General features: G+C 46.0%; 1 protein-coding gene across 1 annotated transcript in view; it reads left to right on the top strand.

Annotated features, from left to right (window-relative positions):
* The window catches only part of DNAH6 (dynein axonemal heavy chain 6), a 493,878-nt gene that overhangs the window by 117,721 nt on the left and 350,405 nt on the right, over positions 1 to 25,752 (top strand). The window contains exons 24-29 of the mRNA XM_073637077.1: positions 3,673 to 3,868; positions 3,986 to 4,150; positions 14,765 to 14,878; positions 16,078 to 16,203; positions 20,845 to 21,000; positions 23,367 to 23,528. Coding sequence (XP_073493178.1) covers positions 3,673 to 3,868; positions 3,986 to 4,150; positions 14,765 to 14,878; positions 16,078 to 16,203; positions 20,845 to 21,000; positions 23,367 to 23,528 — 919 coding nt within the window. The remainder of the gene's footprint in view (positions 1 to 3,672; positions 3,869 to 3,985; positions 4,151 to 14,764; positions 14,879 to 16,077; positions 16,204 to 20,844; positions 21,001 to 23,366; positions 23,529 to 25,752) is intronic.

Here is a 25,752-nt window from a genome sequence, read left to right as displayed (position 1 = left end):
GTGTAATTAAGTCGTCGAGAGTGGTAGGAATGTCCCGACCGGCGAGTTCATCTTTAATACGGCCGGACAGACCCTCCCAGAAGACGGACACCAGGGCGTCGTTATCCCAGGCAAGCTCCGAAGCAAGGGTACGGAACCGTATGGCATATTGGCGCACGGTGAGACTTCCTTGGCGGAGGCGTAGCAGAGATGAGGCGGATGAGGTCTTCCGTCCTGGTTCGTCAAAGACTTTCCGGAAAGCCGTGAGAAAGGCTGGCAGGTTGGACACCAGGGGGTCTCCTCTCTCCCATAGAGGATTTAGCCAAGCCAGCGCCTCCCCCGTGAGATGGGACATGATGAAGGCTACTTTGGCTCGGTCGGTGGAAAACTGGTGTGCCAACAGTTCGAAGTGCAGAGTGCACAGGTTAATGAAGCCACGTGCCTGGCCGGGATCTCCGCCAAAACGAGGCGGGGCAGAGAGGCGGGGATCGGGAAAAGATGCCATGGTATTGATGGGCAGCTTCAGTGCCGGGGTAGTAAGTGTGCGAGTGGAGGCAGCTCCCTATGAGGCAGTCAATGTGTCCAGGCGGGAGTTAACACTACGCAGGTGACCCAGGATGGACTCCTGTTGGGACCTCTGACGGGAGAGTTCATGACATAGGTCCGAGAGCGAGGGAGCTTGGGTGCCACCGGGTTCCATGGCCCGAGCAAACTGTAACGGGTCTGGGAGGTGGAACCTCTGAGCTATTATACAAAGGGGCGGTCTTTGTAAGGAGGCAGGTGGCTCCCAGGGAAGGCGGGAAGGAAGACACGGCAGGTGACAAGAGCAGTCCCAGGGTAGAAGGACAGAACGGACACGCCAAGTGACGGGAACAGTCTCTTGACAGGCGGGTGGACACGGCAAGTGACAGCAGAGCCTCCAGGTAGGCTAGCAGGCAGGTAACAGGTGAGCGCTCCCAGGTGAACGGGCAAGAGTCTCTGGACAGGCAGGTGGTCACAGCAAGTGACGGCAGAGCCTCCAGGTAGGTTAGCAGGCAGGTAGCAGGTGGGCGCTCCCAGGTGAGCGGGCAAGAGTCTCTGGACAGGCAGGTGGTCACAGCAAGTGACGGTTAAGCCTCCAGGTAGGCTAGCAGGCGGAAAGCAGGTGAGCGCTCCCAGGTGAGCGGGCAAGAGTCTCTGGACAGGCAGGTGGTCACAGCAAGTGACGGCAGAGCCTCCAGGTAGGCTAGCAGGCAGGTAGCAGGTGGGTGCTCCCAGGTGAGCGGGCAAGAGTCTCTGGACAGGCAGGTGGTCACAGCAAGTGACGGCAGAGCCTCCAGGTAGGCTAGCAGGCAGGTAGCAGGTGGGCGCTCCCAGGTGAGCGGGCAGACTGATCCATAGACAGACTGGCAGGTGCTGGTAGGCAGACTGTCGGACCGCAGGAATGCAAGCAGATAGACTGGTATCAGGCAGGTATCAAGCAGGAATCTGGCAGGTAACTGGCAGGTATCTGGTAACGGGACTTGAGGGCTGAAGCAGAGTTGATAGGCTTTGCAACAACATTGCTCGGGCACCTCCATTTTGGAGGAGGTGCCTTATATATGGTGAGGTCCTCCGGCCATTGGCCGGGGACTCCTTAGGACGGCGCGTGCGACCCCTTTAAGAGAGAGGGAGCGCGCGCGCGCCCTAAGCACAGTGACCGGGAAGCAGCGCGCGCTGCCAGCAGAGCGGGAGGAAGACGCCGGGCACGGAGCGGAGAGGTGAGGGGAACGGCGTCCCTGCCTAGCAGGAGGCAGGGACGCCGATGCTACACATTGTCAGTTATTGCAAACACTTATTGCTGCTAAGGGTGGTCCAACCAGTTATTAGGTTTAGGGGGCAATCGCTTTTTCGCCCAGGGCCCTGTAGGTTTGGATTTCTTTTTCACTTAATAGCAAAGACCTTAATTTAAAATCTGCATTTTGTGTTTACTTGTGTTATCTTTGTCTAATATTTCAATTTGTTTTGTGATCTGAAACACCGTATTTTTCGGACTATAAGACGCACCGGACCATAAGACGCACCCCATATTTTGGGGTGGAAAATAGAAAAAAATATTTTTTATAAAATGGGGGTCCATCTTATAGTCTAAATAGGTACGGTATCTTACCTGGGGGGCAGTGGAGCGAGGGTCACAGGAGGCAGGGTCCCTCAGGAAGTCGGCGGCTGCAGCAGAAGAGGTCAGGTGCTGTGGAGCCTGTGCCGGGCCGTGGCCTGTGCCTGGCTGAGGCCCTTAGCCTGGCCGGTTCCTGTACTGGGGCCTGTGGCTGGGGCTGGGGCTGAGGCCGAGGCTTCTGGCTGGGGCCGAGGCCTCTGGCTGGGGTTGAGGCCTCTGTCTGGGGCTGAGGCCTTTGGCTGGGGCTGAGGATAAGGCCGGAGCCTCGGGCTGGGGCCTGAACCGGACTGAGCCCGGGGCCTTGTACTGGGGCTTGTACTGTGCTGAGGCCCGGATCTCGGGCTGGGGCCTGTACCGGGCTGCGGCAGGTGCTGGGCAGTGAGCGGCGTTGGGCGGCGAATCAGTGCGGCCTGCGCAGGTTTCCGGTGAGCGCGGCCATCTTCCTAGAGCTGTGATCTACAGGAAAATGGCTGCCAGAGCTACCGGTCTGCGCATGCTCGGGCGGCCATTTTCCTGTAGATCACAGCTCTAGGAAGATGGCTGCGCACACCGGAAACCTTCGCAGGCCGCACTGCTTCCCCGCCCGAGACCACTCACAGCCCGACACCGGCCCCAGCCCCAGTACCGGCCGGGCACAGGTCCCGGCCCCAGCCACTCTGCCTCACCTCTGCTGCCGCTGACGCCACCGCTACCACCACCGCGATCCTGGAGGGCCCTGCAATCCCACTTCACCACCACCGCAGATAATGTTCGGACCATAAGACGCACCCCCCATTTTCCTCCCAAATATTGGGGAAAAAAAGTGCGTCTTATGGTCCAAAAAATACGATATTTAAGTGTGACAAACATGCAAAAGAATAAGAAATCAGGAAGGGGGCAAACACTTTTTCACACCACTGTATACCACTGTATATATTTAGCAAAAATCATGATCTCCTTTGAAGCCCAGCCACAGGCCCCACCAACAAACCCCCGGCTTTCATTCATAGCAATCTATCAGCACCCCACAATCATGTCATGACAACTGATTGGTGCATAGAAAGACGGGCTGTTAATGCTGCTGTAAGAGATTGACAGCGGCATTTAACAGGATAACAGTTGTTTGTAGAGCTCTGCTCTACCTGTTTCTGTTAGAGGCAGATCCTGGCTGTGTATCGCAGCCAATATTTGTCGGGAATGGGGCGCTCCCGACTTTGTATGGTGGATGTCATTAAGGGGTTAAAAGGATTGTTAAGAAGGCTGAAGATGACTATGATATGCCATCACTTGCTGAGTGGTGTGGGTCTGACCACAGTCTAAGGGTGCAATCAAACAGACGTATAAATCGGACCGATATCGGACTGCTGTGCACAGACTGGTCGGTGGCTCTACTGAGTAACAGCTTCATATATTTGTATGAAGCTGTCACGTTCATGTTAGGAGACCCGCCGGCCACTCAGTACAGTGTAGTCTAATCTCGGTCCAATTTATACGATATTTTGACTGCTCACTAACATTGAGTCATCATTTTAATCATTGCACTGCTTTTTTAGTAACACGTGTGTTAATATTCTGAACAGATTTTACTTCCTATCCAATGATGAACTGCTGGAAATACTTGCTCAGACACGCAATCCTCAAGCAGTGCAGCCTCATCTACGGAAATGCTTTGACTCGATTGCTAAACTTGAGTTTGCCACTATAGCGTCTGATGGAGATCAGGAGAAGGTGTTCACCAATGATATTCTTGCCATGCTGTCACCTGAAGAAGAGCGGGTAATGTTAATGATTCTGTTACTGAAAATTCATCTTATATTTTGTGCCATTATTATTTGTGTATATTTGTTTCTACTTAGTGCTGATGATTAAAATGCACCGTGTGCTGTTCTATAGGTGAGCCTGGGCAAAGGTCTGAAAGCAAGAGGAAATGTGGAGGACTGGCTGGGCAAGGTGGAAGAAGCAATGTACAGTTCTCTGAGACGTCTTAGCAAGGCTGCAATAGCAGATTACCAAAGTAAAAGCAGAGTTGAATGGGTAGTTGCTGGACATCCTTCTCAGGTAATTAGCTTTAATAATATGTATTATATTGCCCAAAATAGAAGAGAAAAATACTCAATAAGTTTTCTATTTTTTCTATTCTAAGGCTTTGTGAGTCTTTTTGCTCAGTTTCCAAAGTTGAAACTGAATGGAAGCTTAATGTTTTTCAGCAGTTTTGAGATTTCTAGGAGGATTTGGAGAGTTCCTGCTAAGTTTCCACTCAGTGGGTATGTGCAGCGGTGCCACCAGGAATTTCAGGGCCCCATACTGGCAACATTTTCGGGCTCCCTTGAGACTCCACCCAGTCTCCACCCCAGCTTTGCCTCCACCCCAGCTGCGCCTCCACCCCTTGAACCTTCCACAATCCCACCACCCACTCTTGGAAAAACTCCACTTCTGCACCACGTCCTCACGAATCATACATTAACAGTTCCCATTGAACCATATCACATACATAGCCAGCTGCTTTTGTTTTGGCCTAAAGATTTTTTAAGCCGCCACCACAACAAGGTAGACTCTTCTGGCCGGGCCCTACTCTACTCTAACCTATTAAAAATTTCTTAAAATATCCAATACTCTTTTAAGATATATTTTTCTTTATTTTCTTTAAGGGAATGTGTCACATACATTTTTTAAAAATGACCAATACCACATACAAGGGACAAATAACGTAACACCGTGATCAGACCACATATTAGCACCACATAGTGACCAAATAATACTACATACAAGGAACAAATACTGTCACACCATTACTAGATCACATATTGCCACCACATAATGACCGAATAATACCACATACAATGGAAAATACCATCACACTATGACCAGACTGCATATTACCACCACATAGTAACTGAATACTACAATACTGATTATTAAAAAAAAACAACACAATACTAATATTACCATAAGTGCCATTATACACAGGAGTTCTGTACATAATTTACAGTGTGTAGTGTAAGTGTACAGGTAATATAAAGATCACCAGTGACATTATACACAGGAGCTCTGTATATAGTGTATAGTGTACAGGTAATACAGGGATCACCAGTGACATTGTACGCAGGAGCTCTGTATATGTCATTGTACAGGTAATACAGGGATCACCAGTGACATTATACACAGGAGCTCTCTCTCTCTTTCTCTCTATTTATATAGTACAGACCAAAAGTTTGGACACACCTTCTCATTTAAAGATTTTTCTGTATTTTCATGACTATGAAAATTGTACATTCACACTGAAGGCATCAGAACTATGAATTAACACATGTGGAATTATATACTTAACAAAACAGTGTGAAACAACTGAAATATGTCTTATATTCTAGGTTCTTCAAAGTAGCCACCTTTTGCTTTGATGACTGCTTTGCACTCTCTTGGCATTCTCTTGATGAGCTTCAAGAGGTAGTCACCGGAAATGGTTTTCACTTCACAGGTGTGCCCTGTCAGGTTTAATAAGTGGGATTTCTTGCCTTATAAATGGGGTTGGGACAATCAGTTGTGTTGTACAGAAGTCTGGTGGATATACAGCTGATAGTCCTACTGAATAGACTGGTAGAATTTGTATTATGGCATGAAAAAAGCAGCTAAGTAAAGAAAAACGAGTGGCCATCATTACTTTAAGAAATGAAGGTCAGTCAGTGCGAAAAATTGGACAAACTTTGAAAGTGTCTCCAAGTGCAGTTGCAAAAACCATCAAGCGCTACAAAGAAACTGGCTCACATGAGGACCACCCCAGGAAAGAAAGACCAAGAGTCACCTCTGCTTCTGAGGATAAGTTTATCCAAGTCACCAGCCTCAGAAATCGCAGGTTAACAGCAGCTCAGATTAGAGACCAGGTCAATGCCACACAGAGTTCTAGCAGCAGACACATCTCTTCAACAACTGTTAAGAGGAGACTTTGTGCAGCAGGCCTTCATGGTAAAATAGCTGCTAGGAAACCACTGCTAAGGACAGGCAACAAGCAGAAGAGACTTGTTTGGGCTAAAGAACACAAGGAATGGACATTAGACCAGTGGAAATCTGTGCTTTGGTCTGATGAGTCCAAATTTGAGATCTTTGGTTCCAACCACAGTGTCTTTGTGCGACGCAGAAAAGGTGAATGGATGGACTCTACATGCCTGGTTCCCACCGTCAAGCATGGAGGAGGAGGTGCGATGGTGTGGGGGTGCTTTGCTGGTGACACTGTTGGGGATTTATTCAAAATTGAAGGCATACTGAACCAGCATGGCTACCCCAGCATCTTACAGCGGCATGCTATTCCATCCGGTTTGTGTTTAGTTGGACCATCATTTATTTTTCAACAGGACAATGACCCCAAACACACCTCCAGGCTGTGTAAGGGCTATTTGGCCAAGAAGGAGAGTGATGGGGTGCTACGCCAGATGACCTGGCCTCCACAGTCACCAGACCTGAACCCAATCGAGATGGTTTGGGGTGAGCTGGACCGCAGAGTGAAGGCAAAAGGGCCAACAAGTGCTAAGCATCTCTGGGAACTCCTTCAAGATTGTTGGAAGACCATTTCCAGTGACTACCTCTTGAAGCTCATCAAGAGAATGCCAAGAGTGTGCAAAGCAGTCATCAAAGGTGGCTACTTTGAAGAACTTAGAATATAAGACATATTTTCAGTTGTTTCACACTTTTTTGTTAAGTATATAATTCCACATGTGTTAATTCATAGTTTTGATGCCTTCAGTGTGAATGTACAATTTTCATAGTCATGAAAATACAAAAAAAATCTTTAAATGAGAAGGTGTGTCCAAACTTTTGGTCTGTACTATATATATATATATTTACAGTGTATAGTGTACAGGTAATACAGTGATCACCAGCGACACTATACACAGGAGCTCTGTATATAGTGTATAGTGTACAGGTAATACAGTGATCACCAGTGACATTATACACAGGAGCTCTGTATATAGTATATAGTGTACAGGTAATACAGTGATCACCAGTAACATTATACAAAGGAGCTCTGTATATAGTGTATAATATACAGGTAATACAGTGATCACCAGTGACATTATACACAGGAGCTCTGTATATAGTGTCAGCGTACAGGTAATACAGGGATCACCAGTGACATTATACCCGGGAGTCCTGTGTATAGTATACAGTGTATAGTGTCAGTGTACAGGTAACACACTGACTCCCTGATGACATCTCTACTTGAAGTCCTTCATCTTCACTGTTCATCCAGCACAGACCGCCATCACTTCTTCCAACCAGGACTCGTCTCTGCAGAAAATAACACAGTTATCTAGCGCAGTTTGCAGAGCACATTCCCCAACTTGTACACTACATCAGATGAAGAAAAAAAAGCGACATAGTGGCGCCCTGCACAGTAACAGTACCTTCCCCCACTGAAAACAGTATTCTCAAAAATAAAATGCATCACAGCAGTAATAATATCCCTTAAATAGCCCCTACAGTAATAATGTCCTACATCCTGCTCACATATGTACTCCATTCTTGACCCCACATATCTCCTTCCTGGCCCCTTGTGTTCTCCCACTTCTGGCCCCATATGTCTTCATCCTGCCCTCATATGTCCTCCCAGCCTGGCCCCATGTGACTTCATCCTGCCCCCATGTCTCCATCCTGCCCCCTTATATGTCCATCCTGCCCCCATGTCTCCATTCTGCCCCCCATGTCTTCTTTCCATTCTGCCCCATTTGTCTCCATCCTGCCCCCATGTCTCTCCATTCAGCCCCCATGTCACTCCATTCTACCCCTGTGTCTCTCTATTCTGCCCCCATGTCTCTCCATTCTACACTCGTGTCATCTCTCCTTTCTGCCCCCGTGTCGCCTCACCATTCTGCCCCCATGTCGCCTCTACATTCTACCCCTGTGTCGTCTCTCCATTCTACTCCTGTGTCATCTCTCCATTCTGCCCCAGTGTCTCTCCATTCTGCTCCGTGTCTCTCCATTCTGCCCCTGTGTCTCTCCATTCTGCCCCGTGTCTCTCCATTCTGCCCCAGTGTCTTTCCATTCTGCCCCGTCTCTCCATTCTGCCCCCCGTGTCTTTCCATTCTGCCCCCATGTCTCTCCATTCTGCCCCCGTCTCTCCCATTCTGCCCCCGTCTCTCCCATTCTGCCCCATGTCATCTCTCCATTCTTCCCCCACGTCTCCATACTGCCCCCATGTCTCTCTATTCTGCCCCTATTTGTCTGAATTCTGCCCTCATGTCATCTCCATTCTGCCCCCATGTCTGAATTTTGCCTCCATGTGTCTCCATTCTGCCCCATGTCATCTCCTATTCTGCCGCATGTCATCGTGCGGTTTTACAAAAAAGTAAAAAAAAAAAAAAATTTTCTCCTTACCTGGCCTCCAGTCCAGCGGCGACTCTCCTTCGTCAGACGCCAGTCAGTCACAGGCCAGCTGTGACGTCATACACCGGCGACGTGTGTGTTGACGCCAGCTGTTGGGTTGTGATTGGCTGTCGGCTGTTAACTAAAGATTTCAAGTGAACGTGCATCCGAGGACGCAAATTCAGTTCGCTGGGCCCCTCTGCTCACCGGGCCCCATATGCCAGTAAGGGCAGTAATGCTCCGATGGCGGCACTGGGTATGTGTACATGGAATCTTTTAGATGCAGCCACAGCCACCGGAGTTTTTGCTCACGAAGTGCTTCAGGAAAAAAGCTGGCGGCTTTTTCCTGAAGCTGATCTAGTGGCGGCTTTGCTGTCATGATACTTCTTTTAACTGCTCAATGGTTTCCGAACCCTGAAGGTGGTAAAAGAAGTAACAAGGGACTGAATATGTGCGCAGCACAGGAAGCAAGGAGTCAGTAAGGTGAGTATAAGGGTACGTTCACACATTGCGTTTTTGCAGCTTTTATCCTGCATTTTTCCATGCGTTTTTGCAGTATTTTATTCTCCCAGCAAAGTGAAAGAGATTCATGAAGTCTCATCCTTATGTTACTTATTTTTCCTTGCAGATTTAAAGCAGATTCAAATCTGCAACATGTCAGTTCTTTCAGCATTTTTTCAGTGATGAATGGGAAAAAAACGCATGAAAAAAGCATCAAACTCTGCAAAAACGTGCTTTTTCTTTATTCAGTGTTTTTTTCTGCCAAGAGAAACATTTTTTTCCTCCAGCTCATGGGCACTTGGCAATTTCGTTATTCACGTGAATATAGTACAGAGGAATAAAAGCAAGGCTTTCATGATAGCATTGACACGTTTCTAGTGGCTAGGCACCCTTAATCATGATGCTTTCTCATTGGTAAGCTGTAGTGATGATCGAATGTGCTCGGATAAGGGGTTAACTGATCACACTCGAGTGTTTTCCGAGTATCTTCAGCGTGCTTGTATATTATGTTCGAGTCCCTGTGTCTGCATGATTTGCGGCTATTAGACAGTGAGGATTCCCTAACAAACAGGCAATCCCTGCATGTGTTGAGGCTGTCCTACAGCTGTGAATAATGCAGTCGCAGAGACTCGAACATAATATACAAGTACGCCGAAGATACTCGGATAACACCCGAGCGTGATTGGTTAACCCCTTAACCAGGGCCGGCTCCAGGTTTTTGTGGGCCCTGGGCGAAAGAGTCTCAGTGGGCCCCTTTAACACATACCACGATTCATGATGCAGAGATACGGCGGAGAAATATATATATAGTACAATGCAAAGATTTCACTTCTTACATTACATGAGTGATATCTATTGTAAATTCCACAATAGCTCAGAAACCGGTGAATCGCTCCACACATAATAGTGGCCACCATATAAAGCTCCATACAGAATACTGGCCCCCATATAACGCTTCATACGGAATACTGGCCCCCATATAAGGCCCCATAAGGAATACTGGCCCCCATATAAGGCCCCATAAGGAATACTGGCCCCCATACGGAATACTGGCCCCCATATAAGGCCCCATACGGAATACTGGCCCCCATATAAGGCTCCATGCGGAATACTGACCCCCATATAAGGCTCTATGCGGAATACTGACCCCCATATAAGGCTCCATGCGGAATACTGGCCCCCATATAAGGCCCCATAAGGAATACTGGCCCCCATACGGAATACTGGCCCCCATATAAGGCCCCATACGGAATACTGGCCCCCATATAAGGCTCCATACGGAATACTGGCCCCCATACGGAATACTGGCCCCCATATAAGGCTCCATACGGAATACTGGCCTCCATATAAGGCTCCATACGGAATACTGGCCCCCATATAAGGTTCCATACAGAATACTGGCCCCCATATAACGCTCCATACTGAATACTGGTCCCCTTATAAAGCTCCATACAGGATACTGGCCCCCATATAACGCTCCATACAGGATACTGGTCCCCTTATAAAACTCCATACAGGATACTGGCCCCCATATAATGCTGCATGCAGGCTGTGCCCCCTTATAATGCTCCATCCAGGCTGTTACCCCCCACATAATGCCCCATACAGGCCCCCCCTTTATAATGCCCCATGCAGGCTGTTCCCCACCTTATAATGCCCCATGCAGGATGTCACCCCCCCCTCTTTATAATGCCCCATGCAGGATGCCCCCCCCCTTTATAATGCCCCATAAAGGATGTACCCCCCCTCTTTATAATGCCCCATGCAGGATGTACCCCCCCTCTCTTTATAATGCCCCATGCAGGATGTCACCCCCCCCTCTTTATAATGCCCCATGCAGGATGCCCCCCCCCCTTTATAATGCCCCATGCAGGATGTACCCCCCCCTCTTTATAATGCCCCATGCAGGATGCCCCCCCTCTCTTTATAATGCCCCATGCAGGATGCCCCCCCCCTTCTCTTTATACTGCCCCATGCAGGATGTCACCCCCTCTCTTTATAATGCCCCATGCAGGATGCCCCCCCCCTTCTCTTTATACTGCCCCATGCCTCCATACATTAAAAAAAAAAAATCAAGTACTCACCTTCCTTCTCCTCACCTGCTACCTGCTGCCCGCTGTCCGCTGCCCGCTGCTCGGGTCCGAACTCCAGCGTTGTCGGCGTCTTCCCCCTCAGCGCTCCCTGTGACGGCTCAGGGGAGGGCGCGGTGTAAAGACGTCACCGCGCCCTTTGACCTGAGACGTCACAGGGAGCGGAGAGCAGGAAGACAGCTGATCTGCGGAGGCACGGGGAGAGGTAAGTATCCGGCTGCCGGGGCCCTGAGCAAGCGGCGGAGAAGGGCGGGCGCTGACACCGCTCTCCTCCGCCCATAGCCCAGCGGGGTGCGCGACCGCCAGTGGGCCCCTCTGTGTGCTCAGGGCCCCGGCATTTGCCAGGGTGCGCCGGGTGCTGACGCCGGCCCTGCCCTTAACCAAGCATGTTCACTCATCATTAGTAAGCTGTTCTTTAAATACTGCTAAGTTCCGGTTAGCTCACTGGTTCACTAATTTATTAATATGCATCATTAAAATATACATGTAAAGCAAATTAACAAACTGTATGGTATTCATGTAAATAAAGAAATTGCCAAGGGCCAAAAGGATGTGTTAACGGTGAGCTGGATATCTTTTCTCTTTATACACCTTTTTAATGCAGAAATGTCTGCAGCAAATAGTTAACATGTGCACATACCCTTCCACAGTTTGTTTCTTCTAACATTCTTTGTTTCTAGTATAAACATCTAGGGCCTGGACAAACCCTCTTAGTATTCAGTATTTGTAAGCCAAAATCAGGAGTGGAACAAGCAGAGGAAAAGTATAATAGAAACACGTCACCACTTCTGTATTTATCACCCACTCCTGGTTTTGGCTTACAAAAACTGAGGTAAAAAACTTACCAAATACTGAAGATGCAAATGTGGCCTTAGCTCTGGGTAGTTTTGACAAACATAGATCTGACAAGCTGCTCTAGGTTCGGTAATAACTTTTAGTATGCGCATAAAGAGGTTTTTGAGGCTTTTTTTAAGTAGGTCCGCTAAAAAAAAACACCCAAATAATCACTTAAAGGGTATGTGCACATGACGTCATTAATCAGCCAGTGTCTTTTTTACAGAATCGGCTCAGGCGGCGGTTTGTGGTCGTTTTCGCGGAGGAGCTGTCATTGGCATCTTTTTCCTGCATCTTCTATTATAGAGAGCGGGAGGCTTCCAAACGAAGACGCTCTAAGAGTGTACATGTAATATCTTTGAACCTGTGAAGACCCAGGGTCTTCCGTGGGCAGAACATTACTCAGACAATACAGGGTGGTAGTAAACAGTGTGGCAATAATTTATTGAACCACCAGCAATCAATGACATATAGAACAGTCCCAGCAAAACACAAGATGGTGCAAATTACAGTCTCACCCTTCCGCTGGCCCACCGGGTTTTGGGTAGTGAGATATGTGGCCAGGTGACCTGATCGTCCCAACCTGGATTCTTCAAATCGTCTCTGAGAGTTTAGCATTAGTCAATGGAGCAGTTCTGTATTTTTCCAGCCAAGGCTGTGGTCCCTTAGGCTGTCATCATGTAGTGTCTCCTAGAATAGACACAGAGACCCCCTTTTTATAGTTCACATTTGTCCTTTCAAGCCATTATTCACAGGACAGAGGTTAGGGATCATGATATTAATGTACAATGCTCGAATATCCACAGCTTATCCCCCCAATGTTGGCTGGCAAACACCCTACAATGGTATTTAACATATCTTAGCAAACATCCATTGTTCAGAGTCCCTGTATTGCAAGACTGGCAGACGATACGTTGTAAGAGCTGATATAAAATGTGAATAGCAGCCATTCATCAATTACCAATATCACCTCAAATGATCAACATTCAGGTTTATACGAACAATAGTCTTTGTTGAGCAACCAAAGAAGAACAACAGTTTAAAAGGACACATAAAGATAAGAGTATGTGCTCCTGGCCTACAGAAAGTATGTCTGGCATTAAAAAAAGCTGTGTCGTCACAGAACCATTTCATGATTTTCGCAGAGTGAAGTGGTTAAAAGAAATAACAAAAGATTTAACATGTGCACATTGCTGTGCATTATGTTAATTTGTTACATCTGTATTTTGGCATTTTTTAAGGAGATCCAAGATGAAATACACCTGAAAAAGACATTGTGTGCCCAAACCCTGAAGAATGTGTTGTGTGTACAAATCCTTGAAGAGTTTTGGAAAAGTTACTATTCTCAAAGTGTTCTTCACAGCCTTTTGATTGGAAAATGTTGGAAAATGCCTACTTCCATCAGGATCCTCTTCAAAGAAGTGACGTGTACTTTCTTCAGCTGTTTTTTTATTCAAAACTTCTTCAGAAAAAAAAAGATAAAAAACTCCTCACATGAGCAGCAAACTGTTTTTTCCAATAGAAATGATTTAGAATTTTTTACCAAGAGTTTTTGAAGCAGTTCTTGGGTGTATGCACATGACATCTTTTTCAACCAAATTCATATGCCTGAAAAAGCGTTGCAAAAGCGCCCCATAAAATGAACATAGTGCAGAACAATGTAAAAACAACATTTCAGTGCACATGTTCCGTCTTATGTCACTTTTTTTAACCACTTCAGGGTTTGGAAACCCTGGAGCGGTTAAAATAAGTGCCATGCTAATTCTTTCTAGGGTAAGCCATCTGCTGTCTATACTTCACAGTATAGAAAAAAAGAGCCGCTCTAAGAACAACAGCAAAGCCTCCTACAGTGCTCAGCATTTCAGTTTCAGCCGCCGCGGCTGCATGTGTCACGGCTGTTACACAGCTGTGACACATGTAGAGATTGCCTGTTTGTCAACTGTGACACATGTAGGGATTGCCTGTTTGTCAGCTGTTTGTCAGCTGTGACACATGTAGGGATTTCCTGTTTGTCAGGCAATCCCTACATTTGTCACAGCTGTGTAACAGCCGCGACATATGCAGCTGCGGCGGCTGAAACTGAAATGCTGAGCACGCCGAAATTACTCGGCGAGTACCCGAGCATGCTCGTTTAAAGGGTTCAACAAGCACTCTCGCTCATCACTATTACACAGACATGAAAAAATCATTAACCATGTTTTCTCGGAAAACTGTTGACTATAAGATCAGCCATGATAATAAAGTGCAGGGAGCTCTGATTCTGTATTGGGTTGCAGAGTAAAGATACAAGCAAACATAAAACGATCTGGTTTATCCTTTAACACGATTTTTATTAATTTATTTTACTCGCCTATTAATCAATATTTATTTCAAAATTGTAAAAAACATGTTGCATCCCATAATACACAGATTGACGGTACCTTACACTTGTGCTCTTCAAACCTATAAGTAATTCCCATAGAGAGCTCCAAGCATCCTGCATGCATGCTTTGAGGAGGAACTGATAGACCATTCATGGAAACCGTGGACACCATGGTAGCCCATGCATGTTAAAGCGTGTTACAAAGTTTTATTTTCTATGTACTGGCTCTGTAGAGAGAATTACCATTAGCACTACAAGTTTCTTATAGTAAACTACTGAATGAAACAGGATCCCACAATCAGCTCTAATATATGAGGAATTGTTCATACCGAATAATAAAAGGATGTCAGCCATGAAATGTCAGTTTATTGTGGTATCATTCAGTCAGATAATAAATGTATTCTGGTGTTCTAGAAATGATTATCCAGCTTTATCTATTATCAGAATTAGTGTTTTGGGTTTTGCAGAAATTACCACTGCAATACGGCATGTAAGATATGGCTAAATGGTTTTCTATTACTTATCTTCCAGGTGGTGTTGACGATCTCTCAGCTCATGTGGTGCAGAGATCTAACTCATTGTCTTGAAGGAGAGGCAGAAGAAAATCAAAATTCTGTGGCAGAGTTTGAAAAAGTTAATTTTGAGGTATATTTGTACATGATTCCTGAAAAAGAATTACTTGTTACGAGATACATGGATATCTCGTGGCATTACACATAGATCAAAAACTATTAATGCAGTCAGATTCCAAAAATATATTATCATTGGTTGAGTGAAATTTTGAAAGTTCCAAAATAATGGAAGTTTGGTTGTACATTACCCTTAAGGTCAGCCAGACTCAATGGCATCAACGGAATCGGCTGACATTCACCCATCTATGTGTCAAAGTCTGAAAATGTTCCCAGATTTATGGATCAACCACGAGTCTCCTGACCCCATCTTGACAGCCTCACATAGGCCTGGGAAGCTGTCAAGTTGAGAAGAACCGCCACCAGTCTGTGAATTATGATCTGTAGTCGGAGCATGACACATGGATGTGTGAATGCATCCTAATATGTATGTGGGTGGTTGAGAGATAAGCTGCTGCCAAAGATATCTGGCAAGGGCCCTCTCATAGAGAACCCAGGAGCGCACAGTTTAACTGAGCATTCCTATGTAACAGGGAGTCAGGAAGCATAGTTCTTGGTCAAACAATTGTATATGTATGTAGGAATAGAAAATCCAGGTTATTGGCACTCCCAAAAAGGAGAAATTTCACCAAAATAATGATTCACCGAAAACAGGGAAAAAAATTAAATTTATTATAAACAAAACGTGTTTCGGCTGTAACCAGCCTTCCTCAGGTAACTGGGGAATAATTGATACAAAAAGCTCATATGCCCATCTCTGTAATGGGTGGGCGGAGCTATTATTACAAAATTAACATAAAATGAAACACATACCTAAAAAAACACATGACCAATAAGAAAAAAAATAATTTTTATGTATGTGTTTTATTTTATGTTAATTTTGTAATAACAGCTCAGCGCATCTATTATGAAGGGGGACATAGACATTTTTTGTATCAGTTGCTCTGCAGACACCTGAGGAAGGCTGGTTACTGTCAAAACGCGTTGTGGTTTTAATACATTTTTATTTTCCCATCGTTTTCGGTGAATCTGCACAACCTTATCAGGTGAGAAGCTTGTCCTTTAATGGTCACTTTGATTTTAAATTTACTATGCTTAGAAAGTGCTACGTTCTCTTTCTTTCCTCAAGGGAAAATCCATATGTTACATATAGGGACATTTAATTATCTCAAAGTTTTACTCTTCTTGTAACATCTGCTTACCTCTTTCATTTAGAGACTGAATGCTTTAGCCGGGCTTGTGCGAGGGCAGCTTCCTGCTTTGCATAGAAACATTATTACGGCTTTGATAACAATTGATGTTCATGCAAGAGACATTGTCAGTGACCTTGTAAAGGACCAGGTAATCTTTTTCTTTGTGATTTGCATTTAGTAAAATCAGTGGAAGTCTAAACCACTAAAAACTTCAAATATTTACTTTAGCAAAAAATGACTAATGCATCCTAAGGCCTCATTCACAAGTCGGTGTCTCCAGTCTTGTGGTGACAGTTTTCACACGTACTGGAGACACATACACACATAGACCCATTCAAATGAATGGGTCTGCGCACACGTCAGTGTGTTTCCATGGACCGTGTGTCCTTGGGCAAAACACGCTGACATGTACATTTTTTGCATGCTACATGGGCCGCAAAACGTCCCACACACATGCACACTGATGACACAACGATGACATCCATGTGTCATCAGTGTGACACCTACCAGTGCCTGGGAAACAGCGGTACAGTTCGCGCTGTTCCCAAGCGCTGGGTGATGGAGGCAAGTCTCATCATTGTCCCCTGCTGGCGCTGATATCAGCACCAGCAGGGGACAATGTTGAGAGATGTATTCTGCCCCTGCTGTGTCCAACAAGTGTAAAAATAAGAATAAAATAAAAAATTCCCTGAAGCTATTGTGCCCTGTAAACAAACCAAAAATAAAAAAGAACAGTATCCCTCACCTGTCCAAAGTTTAAATAATCCATAGTGTCCTACACAGTAATCCATCTGACTGACATTTCTTCATCAGTGTGTGCGATGGCTTGAGGCGACCGCACACGCTGAGGAGCAGGGGAGAATGATTTGATGCTGTGAGTAGGCCCCTGAACTGTGCTGAGCTCACCGAGCGGTGTCCTGTCACTCAGTGAGCTCAGCGCAGTTCAGGGGCCCGCTCGCTGTTGCGAGTCATTCTCCCCTGATCCTCAGTGTGTGCGGTAGACTCAAGCCACTGCACATGCTGATGAAGAAATATTGCACAGATGGATTACTGCGTGGGACACTATGGATTATTTAAACTTTGGACAGGTGAGGGATATTGTTTTTTTTTTTATTTTTGTTTTGTTTACAGGGGACAATGGCTTCAGGGAATTAGGTGTGAAGGTGAGTATAAGTGTTTTTTATTTTATTCTTTTTTTTTTTACACTTGTTGGTTACAACGGGGGCTGAATACAACTGTCAATGATGTCCCCTGCTGGCGCTGATCTCAGCACCAGCAGTGGACAATGATGAGACTTGCCTCCAGCATCTGGCGCTTGGGAACAGTGCAAACTGTTCTGCTGATTCCCAGTATGTGTGATACTGATGCAGCACACGGTTGCCACACATGTGCCACACAGGTACACACGGACATTGATATCTCCGGTACTGGTTTTTCCAGTACCGGAAATATCAGGACGTGTGAAAGAGACCCAAAGCAAAGTGGAATTAATGAAGTGTTAATAAGTAGAAGTGACTGTAGAAGGTATCATGTACCCATACGTATTAAAGCTTCATATGAGCTAATGTAGCACCCCGAGGGCTCGGCTGCTACAGGGGTATTGCACCTCAAACTAGAGGTGTGGTATTCCACTCCCGGGTAAGGATGGAGTGTGGACCAGGACTTGTTTAGCTGCATGCACCACACACACCCCATTTCCGAGGGACAGGTCAATGGTGCTCCCACTAGACAGAAGTGCAGGCACGACAGCATCTGTCCTTGGCTGGAGTGGGGCGGGGGGTGGAATACCCAGTGGTGTAGGAGCAGATAGGGGTGGGTTTCTGGGCATAGGTAGGAGCCCATTGGTGGCTAGTCACCTGGGCTCGGGTGTCAGAAGGAGGTATATAAGGTGGGCACCATCTTAGAGTCAGTGTTAAGAGTGAGAGGAGAAGACAGGAAGCAGAGCCTCTGCATGGGCTCTGCTCCGCAGGCAGGCCTTGTCAGAAGGCTGGAGCCTGAGAGAGAGAAGAAAGAACAGAAAGGAAAGTAAGAAAGGAACTGGAACAGAGGAGAAAGGAAGCAAGGAACACAGAGAAAGGCCCAGAGACACGAGGACAGAAGGAACCCCATATGCCCAGGAGATACAGGGTGAAGGGTTGGCAGAACAGGGTACCGAAACCCAAATTGGTGGAGGCAACAGATTCCTCAGCCAAAGACCGGAGGTTGTTACCACATCTTGGTGCGACCCCTCACTACATCCACCAGGAAAGCATACCGCATAGGGTCAGGGAAACCGGAGATAGGTTTCGCCAAGAGAAGGCCCGAGGTAGCTGGACAAAGGTGGGTCACTGGTGGGGACGGCCAGAGAAAGGAAAGGAAGGGAGCCCTGTGCCACGCTCTGGAATTGCCTGGGAGTTGACCGAGTCCCTTGCCTGGTGAACGCAGCCCGGCTCAGGCGGTCCCTCATGTGCACAAGTGACCAGAATAACAACCGTGAGTAAAGCATTGGAAACTGCAATTACAAGTCTCTGTGTTTCATCGCCGCGCCAGCACCATTACTACTGGAACGCTCACACCATCACTCCCATCATCCACATTAGCTGCCCTGAGGCAATACTTCTCCCGTGGAGAGTCATCCCATTCTTGGCTGCGCATATAACATCAGCCTCAGCGGTCGGCAGCGCAGCGGCGGTCCCCACTGACCGCAATCCACGGGTGGCGTAGTCGGACAATTACAATACCAATAGACTGCCACTGGTTTGACCGCCCTGGGCACGGACCGGGTCACCGCCATGGAGAACTACAACCCCCAGCGATCCGGCTCCGGGTATCCCCCTGCACAGCACAGGCCCAGGGGGCGCGTCACTAAGACTTGTATGGAGTCAAGATATGCCACATATAGAAGTTTATGTGGCCCTAATGTACCTCTGTGTTTTTCTTACTTACAATAGTGGCATCCTTGAACCCATTCCAAATGCATGAAGGACAGTATATATATATATATATATATATATATATATATATTTATATTTAAAGGGAATCTATCACCAGGTTCTTGCTACCCCATCAGATGTAGGTGTTGAGGCCCTGATTCCAGCAATGTATCACTTACTGGGCTGCTTGCTGCAGTTTTCATAAAATCACTGTTTTTCTCCTCTACCAGTTCTCTGAATGTTGAGCTTTTTATAACCCCGTCCCACCACTGATTGACAGCTGTAAACACTGTGCATAGGCAGAAAGCTGACAAGGTTATTAAGAACTCATGAATATGGAGTACTGCATGGTAAAAGGTTTACTAGGGATGAAAACAATGATTTAATCAAACCTAAAGCAAGCAGCCCAGTAAGTGACATCCCTAGAATCAGGGTCTCTGTCTCTACACTATGCTGCTCCCAGATTAGGAAACTCAAAGCGAAAACACTGAACATAAGGTCATGGAAGGTCAGAAACGTGAAGTTGAAAACGTAAAAAAACTTTATTTCACAAGCCATTGGTTACATGGTGGCACTGCAGCAGCGGGTGCCCACACTGCTGCTCTCAGATTAGGTGGCAAAACTCTGGTGACAGATTCCCTTTAACCCCTTCACGACCTTTGACGTACATTTACGCCAAAAGTCGTGTCTCTGCCTTTGACGCACGCCAAGCCTGCATCGTTCTCGGCTGATGATGGCTGATTTAATCAGTTTTCATGTGCCTTTAATAACTGTGGGGCTGCGCAGCTCCGACTGTGGCTGTTAACCTGTTAAGTGCCGCTGACAATCTCTGACAGCGGCACTTAACACTTGCCAGCAGGGAGCGTCTCATTCCATGGGTCCATTGGCACGCCCGTGATGGGATCATAGGGCGCCGGTGGGTTGCATTGGCATCCGGAGGTCTGCTGAAGACCTTCATGCTTGCATTGGAACGCTTGGATTCCGTATCACTGGATCTGTAGTTAAGAAATCCAAACGTTTCAATGTGCGGATGGTACCCAGCTCTAGAGGACAGGAGACTCTCCTCCGGACCCGGGTACCATAGAACCTGTGAAAAAAAGAAGCCGGCAGATCGCGGTGGACTGAAGGACATGCGCTGACGTCATAGTCATGTGACGGCAGGTCCTTCAGTGTAGTGTACCGCGAGCTGCTGGCAAGGGAGGACGGAGCGAAGCAAGACTGCGGGGGCCATCGGAAGGTAAGTATAGATTTATTTTTTATTTTTTAACATTCTTACGGTCACACTATATAAATCCATGCCGGTTGCATGGATTTATATAGTGTGACCAAGTTGTCAAGCACTTTCCAAGTGATGCTAAAATCGCTTGGAAAGCGCTTGTCAACCCGCATGCGGAAATGCATGTGAAGAACGCTTCACATCCGCTTGTCCCTGGCAGGAAAAACGCATGTACAGTCCGCATGTACAATCCACATGAACAATCCTCATGTACAATCCTCATGTACAATCCGCATGCGTTTTTTTCTGCCAGGGAGATGCAGAAACGCTCAGGAAAAAATCCAGAGCATTTCTGCATCGTGGGCACATAGTCTAACAGAAAAACAGTTTTTTCTATCTTATACTGTAGGTTCTCTAATAGTAAAAACTGCACTTTTATCTCTTACACCATTTTTAATTCCCACATATACCCCCTTCGATCCTTTGTTCTCTGCCATGTCCATGTGGTCAAAGAAGAGGCTGAATACCGCCAAACCATACTGTAGAAATTAGGACCCTGTATACACTAGGTTGTGGTGATTCCTCTTTTAATAATACAAATCTTGATACAATTTTCTGTCTAGATTATGTATAAAAATATTTATAATATTTTTCTTTTTAGGTTAACAGCATTGACAGTTTTGAGTGGCAGAGACAACTGCGCTACTATTGGGACCTAGATTTTGACAACTGCGTGGCTCGGATGGCTTTGTCTCAGTATACGTATGCTTATGAGTATCTTGGTGCTTGTCCTCGACTGGTCATCACTCCTCTAACTGTAAGAATATTTACTAATTTGTGTAGGTTGTCATTTACAGAGGTGTAGAACATATTAGGGGAGGTTTACTAGGAAATGTTATTCAGTCTTGGGGATTGTGCACACAATCGTACATTCGGACCGAGTGCAATCCGTTAAAAAAACAGATTGCACTCGGATCAGTATTTTTCAATGGGGCAGTGTAGATGAGCAATTTATTCACTGACCGAATCTGCATGTGAAAATAATCGCAGCTTGCATGATTTTCCTCCGAAAATCGGATGAAACTCACCTATTCATTCTATGGGTATGAGAAAAAAATCAGATGCTGTAAAGAGACAAAGTAGAGCATCCATTTTTTATGGACACATTGCAGTTCTGTAACATAGGAAACTGTAAATGGTTTTTATAAATTATTAATAGCTGCTGTAAAAAAATGTATTGCATACGGACTGCGCATGGAAGACAGGTGAGAAAAAAATCGTCCCACTTTTCTGGATGAAATTCAAACAGATTTTTTATACTGCCTAAGGCCACGGCCCCACTATCAGTATTTGGTCAGTATGCGGTCAGTATTTTTGCTCAGGTGTGGGAGCCAAAACCAGGTGAGGAACAATCAGAGAAAAGGTATAATAGAAACAAGTCACCGATTCTGCATTTATCACCCACTCCTGGTTTTGGCTCCCACTCCTGAGAAAAAATACTGACCGAATACTGACCAAATACTGATAGTGGGGCCGTGGTCTTATACTGATTTGCGCTGACCCGGTCCGTGACCCAGGGCAGTCAATAAAAGGGGATTAGTGAAAGGGGAATAAAGTTTTTATAGATAATGTTCGTGATGCCACCTGTGGTATGCGGCTATATGGGGCCGCCGCTGCGGTGCAGATCCTCTGGAGCTGATGGTGACGCAGCAGAGTTGATTCAGCTCTCCACAGGCAGAGCTTAGCTCCAGGGCAGGAAATAGTGATGTTATGAGGTAGATGTTGCTGGTGAGGTGTAGTGCAGGGCTGGTGATGGCGCAGCAATAATTCTAGAACACAGTGGGTTGTAGTCTTCAGATTTTACTCACAGTTGTTCAAGACTCCAGGTTACCAGCGCCAGTGTGTAACCTCCCACGTCGTCCTGCATTCACCAAGGAAGGGGTTCAGCAATCTCTCAAGTATCTCAGGAGTCCTTAAACGGGACCCCGTTCTGTGTGCCTTCCTCGGTCGTCTTCCTGCGCTGGCTCTCACCCTCCTGCCCTGCGCCTCACAATCAGTGTCCCAAGCCGGTAACCTCGGATTTTGGCGGGCAACATGCAGTCCCCTGAATCCTATGTGGCTACCTTTTTAGCGATTTAGTTGCGGTTGTGAGCAGCTGCACCCTGAAAGTACAGTAGCCTCCAGTTTCTAGCTGATCCTTGTAGTTCTCCACTAGTTAGGGGCCGGTCCCCTTTGCGACCTGATCCCTCCACGTTCCTGTAGATTCGGACACACGGGTGGCTTCCGCTCTCGCCGTGCCCCTGGGATCCCCTCACTCCTGGAGCCTTCCCTCTGCTCCCGTCCTCTTCTAGCCTGTCCTCCTGGGCCTCTCAATCTAGGCCCTTTCCTCTCTCCTCTCCTCTGAGCAGAGCTCCTACAGAGCTCCTGCTCCCACTACTTCTCCTCAGACTGAACTGACTCCTCCAAGATGGTTCCCCTTTTTATACTCCTACTCAAGTGCTCCCCTTTCTGCTTCCTCCACCCACACCCACTACATGGTTTCCCCTCTCTCGGTTCCCCCCACTTCCAACCAGGGACAGGGCTCAGCATAAGCCATTGCATCTTGCCCTGCCTGCTGGTCTGGAATGGTGTAGTGTTGGATGCAGGTGGGTGGGTCCCGGGCAGTACTCCCTCCTTACCTGAGAGTGGGATACCACACCTCTGGGTGAGATGCAGTACCTCTGTGGTGACTGAACCCGCAGGGGCGCCACACTTGTTTCTTAAGCGTTCCTCACATGTATTAAAGCTGTCAAACATTCGCAAATCATGCACACGGGAATGATTCAAACATATCACCGAGCACCCTGAAGATACTCGGTACTCGACTGAGCATACTCGCCGAAAGAGTTAACAGAACATACTCACTCATCACTAACAATAGGGCCTGATTATTATTGGGCACTCATTGGAATAGAAGGACCACAAAATCTTACACTCATATTGTGTTCTAACCATTAGCAGCATCAGATGCACTTTATTGTGCTGGACACAAAGTACAATATATTAAATGCATAAATGAACTAACGTAAGTAAAAAGAAAATTATGGTGAATATCAATCATAAATGTAACTCTGCAGACTCCACTTTCTCCAGTGGAGAGGGAGCAAAATAAAAGAATACATTTTTTTTCCTTCTTTCTCCAAGGATCGATGTTATCTTTGTCTCATGGGTGCTCTACAGCTGGATCTTGGAGGAGCACCTGCGGGGCCTGCAGGTACTGGGAAAACGGAGACCACAAAAGACCTCGCCAAAGCACTGGCTATACAGTGTGTTGTGTTCAACTGCTCTGATGGTCTGGACTACAAGGTAGGCTATGCGATTTAATTAAATGTGAAAAAAAATGTGTTTTTTTTTCCAGGCCCCCCAAAAACTTCCAAATTAGTTGTCTGTGAAAGAAGCTTTAAACTAGGGTTACACCTATAGTTTTTGTAGTAAGACTTAAAGGGGCATTCCCTTCTCCAAGATCCTATCCCAATATGTAGTAGGTGTAATAATATTAATAATAATAATAATAATAACAATTATTAGCAAATACCTCCAATTAGAAGTTGGAGGTATTTGCTTCACAAATTGATTCATAAAAATGAAAAAGTGAAAAAAAAAAACACTTTTTCATTTTATGAATCAATTTGTGAAGCACCTGGGGGTTCCAAGTGCTCACTATGCATCTAGATAGGTGCCTTTGATGTGAGCCGACATTTTGTTAGCGGATATCATGTTGCATTTGGAGAGTCCCTGTGTGCCCAAACATTGGAGCTCCCCCACAAGTGACCCCATTTTAGAAACTAGACCCCCCAAGGCACCTATCTAGATGCATAGTGAGCACTTGGAACCCCCAGGTGCTTCACAAATTGATTCATAAAAATGAAAAGGTGTTTTTTTTTTCACTTTTTCATTTTTACGAATCAATTTGTGAAGCACCTGGGGGTTCCAAGTGCTCACTATGCATCTAGATAGGTGCCTTGGGGGGTCTAGTTTCCAAAATGGAGTCACTTGTGGGGGAGCTCCAATGTTTGGGCACACAGGGGCTCTCCAAACACAACATGGCGTCCGCTAATTATTCAAGCAAATTTTACAATCAAAAAGTCAAATGGCGCTCCTTCCCTTCCGAGCCCTGCCGTGCGCCCAAACAGTGTTTTTTCCCCAAATATTGGGTATCTGCGTGCCCAGGGGAAATTGCACAACAAATTTTGGGGTCCATTTTTTCTTGTTACCCCTGTGAAAATAAAAAAAATTGGGTCTAAAGTAACATTTTTGTGAAAAAAGTTAATTGTTCATTTTTTTCTTCCACACTCAAAAAATTCCTGTGAAGCACCTGAAGGGTTAATGAAGTTCTTGAATGTGGTTTTGAGCACCTTGGGGGTGCAGTTTTTAGAATGGTGTCACTTTTGGGTATTTTCTGTCATAAAGACCTCTCAAAGTGACTTCAAATGTGATGTGGTCCCTAAAAAAATGGTTTTGTAAATTTTGTTGGAAAAATGAGAAATCGCTTGTCAACTTTTAACCCTTATAGCTCCCTAACAAAAAAAAATTTTGGTTCCAAAATTGTGCTGATGTAAAGTAGACATGTGGGAAATGTTATTTATTAACTCTTTTGTGTGACATATCTCTCTGATTTAAGGGCATAAAAATTCAAATTTTGAAAATTGCAAAATTTTCTAAATTTTCGCCAAATTTGCGTTTTTTTCACAAATAAACGCAAGTGATATCGAAGAAATTTTACCACAATCATGAAGTACAATATGTCACGAAAAACCATTCTCAGAATCAGGGGGATCCGTTGAAGCGTTCCAGAGTAATTACCTCATAAAATGACAGTGGTCAGAATTGTAAAAATTGGCCTGGTCATTAACGTGCAAACCACCCTCGGGGCTTAAGGGGTTAAGGTCCCCATACTAAAGGCATACATAAAATTCATGGGGCCCACCAGCAAAAGTTTGATTTGTGATTTTCCAGTCATTTCCGTGTGAGTATTGATGCTCCGCACTGCAGACGCTATGTAGTGAAATCATCATGCGTGCAGTGCACGGAGTCTCAGACCCACAGCGGATTACGGAGCCTTTGGCTCACTGATCTATCATTCTATGCAACGGATACTGCTAAAATTGTGATGACAGGCAGGAAAAGAGCCAAGTGCACCCTTAGCGGCCACGTGTTCTGCTGCTATTGGCAGTACACCCTTGCCCCATACACATTAGATCAAAGTTAGCCTTATCTAATAATTTCGGTGGGACCAGCTGACCATCTGATGTGTATGGGGCCTTCAGAGCCTCCCCCAACAGATACTGTTAGGGGAGAGAAGCAGTGATCAGTTGGAAATTCAGTACCTGATCCTTTCATTTTCAGGGGAGCTAAGCCTCTGACAAAAATGTCTGGCAGTGGCTTTCTCCTTTCTTCCTGTTGAAATCACATGAACACACTCAATGGAGCCGAGCTCTTATGTGTATTTATGTGTATGGAGGAGTCAGGAGAGATAGCGAGAGCTATCTCATGTGTACAGCCAGCTTTGCAGTACTTAATAAGGAATTTA

This window comes from Phyllobates terribilis, unplaced genomic scaffold (genome assembly GCF_046119375.1).
Source record: "Phyllobates terribilis strain yellow unplaced genomic scaffold, ASM4611937v1 Scaffold_1__5_contigs__length_1240528914, whole genome shotgun sequence".
Lineage (NCBI taxonomy): Eukaryota > Metazoa > Chordata > Amphibia > Anura > Dendrobatidae > Phyllobates > Phyllobates terribilis.
The sequence above is the reverse complement of the archived record's forward strand: the minus strand, read 5'-3'. Positions and strand labels throughout refer to the sequence as shown.